Source organism: Penaeus japonicus, unplaced genomic scaffold (genome assembly GCF_977035675.1).
Source record: "Penaeus japonicus unplaced genomic scaffold, GWHDUDI00000001_assembly GWHDUDI00000010, whole genome shotgun sequence".
NCBI lineage: Eukaryota > Metazoa > Arthropoda > Malacostraca > Decapoda > Penaeidae > Penaeus > Penaeus japonicus.
Window position 1 is genome coordinate 6,319,302 of NW_028234412.1, and position 5,000 is coordinate 6,324,301.

Here is a 5,000-nt window from a genome sequence, read left to right on the forward strand (position 1 = left end):
TTATATCGTACTATTATTATGATGTAGGCCATTGGGGTCTGGGAAATATATTGTCGTATGTTGGGATGTGATTGTGAAGGAAGCTGATTGGGAATTTTGGGGGGGGATTTTAAGTTCAAAGATTGGATAAAAAGTTATGTTTGCTCTGAAGTGAAGGTTATAAAGTAGAAAGTAAGTTTGTTGTTTGTTTTAGTTGTCTGTTGTTGTTTTTAAGAGGGAGGAGGATAACATAGTGGTTAGATCTAAAAAGCAAACAATATTTTTTTAAGAAATGCAGTATGAAAGTGATCCCACCCTGTGAAACATGGCCACCGCAGAAGGGGATGATATATCCCATGTATTTTCAGCTTATCTTAATCTTTATTAGTTGTTTTGAATCATTTTATTTTGTCTACGAGAAAATGCCTATACTACTATCATTAATCAATAACAAAAATTGATGTTATCTCTTAACAATCTATTAACTCATTGCCTGGGTAATGATACTTTTTCTTTTTTACATTAAATGAATGTATTGATTGCATTTTTGTATATAACTGCTTGAGATTTGTTTCTGTTATTAGTATAAGAATATGGAGTCCTTGCGATATACCAATATGGAAAAAAAACTGAGTACTACTATCAATTGAATGAATGCTTGCATCATAATTTTGACTGAGAACTTTAATTATTTGACTGAATACTTTCATCACTTGACTGAGCACCTATATCGTTTGATCAAGAACTCCTAACCCTTTACTCAATTGACTGAAGAGTCGCATCCCCGGCAGGTGAAGCCAGCAGGTGTCAAGAATGTAGCAAGAACGGGAGCCAAGCCCTCTTCGTCAGCCACTGCGGGCAAGAGCTATAGGTGCCTCAGCTGCCCCTACAGCTTCCCCAGCCCCTCCCTGTTGAAGACGCACATCCGCACGCACACAGGAGAGAAGCCTTACTCTTGCTCCATCTGCTCCTACCGTTCTGCCAGGAAGTACGACCTGAAGACCCACATGTGGATCCACAGCAGGGAAGAGACCTACAACTGCTCCGTGTGCTCGTTCAAGACGGCCAACAAGCAGAAGTTGAAAGCACATCTCAAGAACCACAGTAGCGAGAAACAGTAATCCTCGCTATGAATTGCGAAAAGAGCTTGAAGACCTCAATGTGAAGGGGCAATGGTGAAACGGCTTATTCTGTCCTTGCTATTGACTTGAAAATTATCAGATTTTTTTTTATAAATTCACTGTAATCATCCAGGAAATATATGTGTAATTTGAAACGAATTGCTAGTATTTACAAAATCTAGCAGTTCTTTTATGCAAAAAAGAAAGAGAAGTAAAAGAAAACTCATTACAGACAGTACATTCAATACTTCAAAGAAATTTACAACCTAAAAAGAGGATATATATTTTGAAATCTTTCTATAGAATGTAAATGCACTAAATACCTGTTAAGATGCTTATTACAGAAGGATATATATTCAGAAAGCTCTTATTTTCTTTATATACTTGCACTATGTTCATTTACAAAGAGAAAAAAATAATTTTATTTAAGGTTAGTAATTCTCTTCATTTTCAGTTATATGGATTATTCCTGAATAGCATTATAGTCCCGAGAAAAGTAGGTGTACTATGGTAAGGTGTAAATATTATGTAATTTCATTGAAAATTTCATTTCATTTAATCATATTGATAGAGAGGACATGAGAATGTACATGAAAAGAAAATATAGATGTATGTTGCAGTAAAAATATTATGAATTGTGTGGTTTGATATCAAATCTGTCTGTAAATTCATTGCAGAATTAATCACCTAAATGTAATAGTATTTCTTGACTATTAAATCCATTTTAGTAAATGTATATATATTTTTTTTCCCTAAATTTTAAACTGGTTATCTTCTGTCATAATGAGTAGCTCCTCAATTTGAATTTAAGAAGTGTAAGAAACCAAAATTGATAGGAAGATATAGGGTGTCTTTGAGAATTTATTATCTGAAGAATCTACCATAGGATTTTAAAATATGAAAAGGAATTTACTTTGAGCCAGTCCTGAATGCCTTGATGAGGTGCAATTGATTAGGGTGGTAGGATGAAGGCCATATTTGTATTCAATATGGTTTTGTTTTATTCATTCATTTATCTGTTTTTCTTTTATTATTTTTTTTTTTAATCTTCTTTTTACACAAATGATTTCACAAACACTAAGTCACCTAAGATGACATGACCTCACCTATTTGCCCCCATTCCTTGAGCTTGTAGGGCCAAAAAAGTCATCATTAATGTTATTATTTTGATAAAGATAAGGATATTGTTAATCATGATAATCATAGTCATTGATACAAAATCTTTTTTTGCTATAAAATCAAGGACTGGGGGTAAACAGGTCAAGTCTGGAGAGACCATGTTCCCGGTCTCAATGGGGTTTGTACAACCGAATAAAGTATGGGGCTAAACATGTCTTATCTACATATTGTGTTGCTCTGGGAGAACAAATATCCACCATAATTATTGAATCTTTTCCGATGCATAATCTTACCTTGTTAGAACGTGAATTAACAATTTGTGACATAAATATAAAGATTACTTTTAACAAACAACATGAGTGTAGTAGTGCACACTCTGTGGCAGCAGCCCCTGTTGACTGAGTGATTGATTGACAAAGGCATTCTGTTAGATATATAAGATATGTCAATGATACAATGTATAATTGGCTGTATCTCAGGCTAGACTATGTGGATTTAGGTGTCGAGCTGGTTGAAAGAGCAAGAGAATTTCCCAGGTCGGAATAGACTGATTAGTTATAGTGTGACTTGAAAAAAGTTGTCATTTTTGTGTGTTTGGCACTTGCTGTCTCTCTGTCTCTCTCTTTGTCTCTCTTTCCCTCTATCTCCCTCTACTTTGTCTCTCTCTCTTTCTTTTTCTCTCGGTCTCTCTCTCTCTCTCTCTCTCTCTCTCTCTCTCTCTCTCTCTCTCTCTCTCTCTCTCTCTCTCTCTCTCTCTCTCTCTCTCTCTCTCTCTCTCTCTCTCTCTCTCTCTCTCTCTCTCTCTCTCTCTCTCTCTCTCTCTCTCTCTCTCTCTCTCTCTCTCTCTCTTTGTCTCTCTCTCTCTTACTCTCTCCTTTTTTTAGTTTCTTTATCATTTGCCTCCATATATTTTTTTACTTTTCATTTATGTTGCCTTCAGGGTAAAAAATGTAAGACTGCCATATTCAACAGGTTGGCGGATGGACAGGGGAATCGCAAGCCAGAACCGCATCCGGTGTCAAGGCCCATAAATGCCCCCATTGCCCAGGCAGTTTTACGAGACAATCACATTTGAAGGTCCATATGCGAACCCACACGGGCGAGAAACCGTTCTCGTGCCCTCGGTGTTCTTACCGCTGTGCCCGCAAATACGATCTGAAACGGCACCTTCAGATTCACTTATTCAAGGAGCAACGGCAGAGTTCACCCTGAGGATCGCGCAGGGAAACGGAATGGTACGCCTCTCGCTGTTGGTGCAATTTCTATTTTGTTTATTTATTTTATTTTAGTTTTATTTTTTATTTTTTTTCACAGTGTAGAAAATGATAGGAGGAATAGCATGATGTTGGGTCTTGCTTCTCTTCTCTATATTTGTTTCTTCTCATGATGTGTTTTTCACTATTAAATATTCACACTTGGAGCTATAGACTTTGTGTAAATTTCTCTCTCTCTTGAATTGATGGGTTTTTGCCACACACATGCACATGTGCTCACAGATAGTTTGCAAATATAAATTATGTTTTAGAGTTTCTTTAGATAATTCAATGTATTAGAAATGTGATATACTCTCTAACATTTTGCTTGGTCTTTTAAATCACTTAAAGAAATTATACTTTCTATTTTGTTTTTATATGTTTGGTCTAAAGCCAAATGCACAGATGTTTACTGCCTTGGTAAGATAAGTTAGAGTTTAATTAATATATTACTTTTAGTCTTTGTCTATTTAAATTTTTTCGAGACTTTTCAGAAGTCTATGCATTACAAGAAAGAATACATTTCAGCCATGATATAGTTGATATGTTATATATTTGATAAAATATAAGTGTACGTTTCTTGTCTTGCCTATGTGAGAGAGAGAGAGAGAGAGAGAGAGAGAGAGAGAGAGAGAGAGAGAGAGAGAGAGAGAGAGAGAGAGAGAGAGAGAGAGAGAGAGAGAGAGAGAGAGAGAGAGAGAGAGAGAGAGAGAGAGAGAGAGAGAGAGAGAGAGAGAGAGAGAGAGAGAGAGAGAGAGAGAGAGAGAGAGAGAGAGAGAGAGAGAGAGAGACAGAGAGAGAGACAGAGAGAGAGACAGAGAGAGAGACAGAGACAGAGAGAGAGAGAGAGAGAGAGAGAGGTTGTCATTATACTTGTAATGACATAAGAATAGGGATCTTTGTGTGCTTTTTCACAATATTTTCATTGCCTGGGGGAAGAGCAGAGCATGGGCAGGTGCATAGCCCTGATTTTAGAAAGGTGGATGGGGCAGGGCACCTGTCTTGGAAGAGAGGCTATACTCCAATGCCTATGAAGGAAACAGTTTTTGGACATTTCTCCCTTGTTCCTCACGTGAAAGTTGTTTACCTTTCTTATTTACCAATGGCTTATAGGATGGTTAATTGTTCAACATTATGTATAAAATAAACAATTTACAAATCAATGATACTTGCTTGACTATTTCTTTAGACAAGATGAATACTTTCCACATATGGTAAATATTGATCTGTTGATCAGTCAACCTTTATGAACACAAAAAGAAGCCATGAACGTATCCATATTTTTTGAGATTGGAGAGAAAGTCTTTATGGTGTTCAGTAGGCAATTCTCTTTGCTCCCAGTTTAGGTAAACAGAGAGCATGTCACTGTTTATCACGATAAGTCTCTTATTGTTAAGATGACATGCTTGCTGCTTTTATATATCATGATCAGTAACTGTGGCATATCCTACAGGTAAACTTGGAAGCACTGAGGACTCTGGGAACGGGTGCCAAGACAACAAGCAACGAGTTTGACAAACGCTTTTTG

General features: G+C 36.6%; 1 protein-coding gene across 5 annotated transcripts in view; it reads left to right on the top strand.

Annotated features, from left to right (window-relative positions):
• LOC122262896 (uncharacterized) overlaps positions 1-5,000 on the top strand; it is a 32,541-nt gene that overhangs the window by 23,527 nt on the left and 4,014 nt on the right. Inside the window, exons 6-7 of one of the 5 annotated variants that reach the window (XM_043031103.2) lie at positions 3,192-3,454; positions 4,926-5,000. The exon at positions 4,926-5,000 is cut by the window's right edge and continues 65 nt beyond it. The exons of 2 other annotated variants lie outside the window; for them this stretch is intronic. In XM_043031103.2, coding sequence (XP_042887037.1) covers positions 3,192-3,431 — 240 coding nt within the window. In that variant the 3' untranslated portion in view covers positions 3,432-3,454; positions 4,926-5,000. Of the gene's footprint in view, positions 1-770; positions 1,833-3,191; positions 3,455-4,925 lie in introns of those variants that run through there. 2 more of the 5 variants (XM_043031096.2, XM_043031094.2) reach the window with 2 other exon arrangements.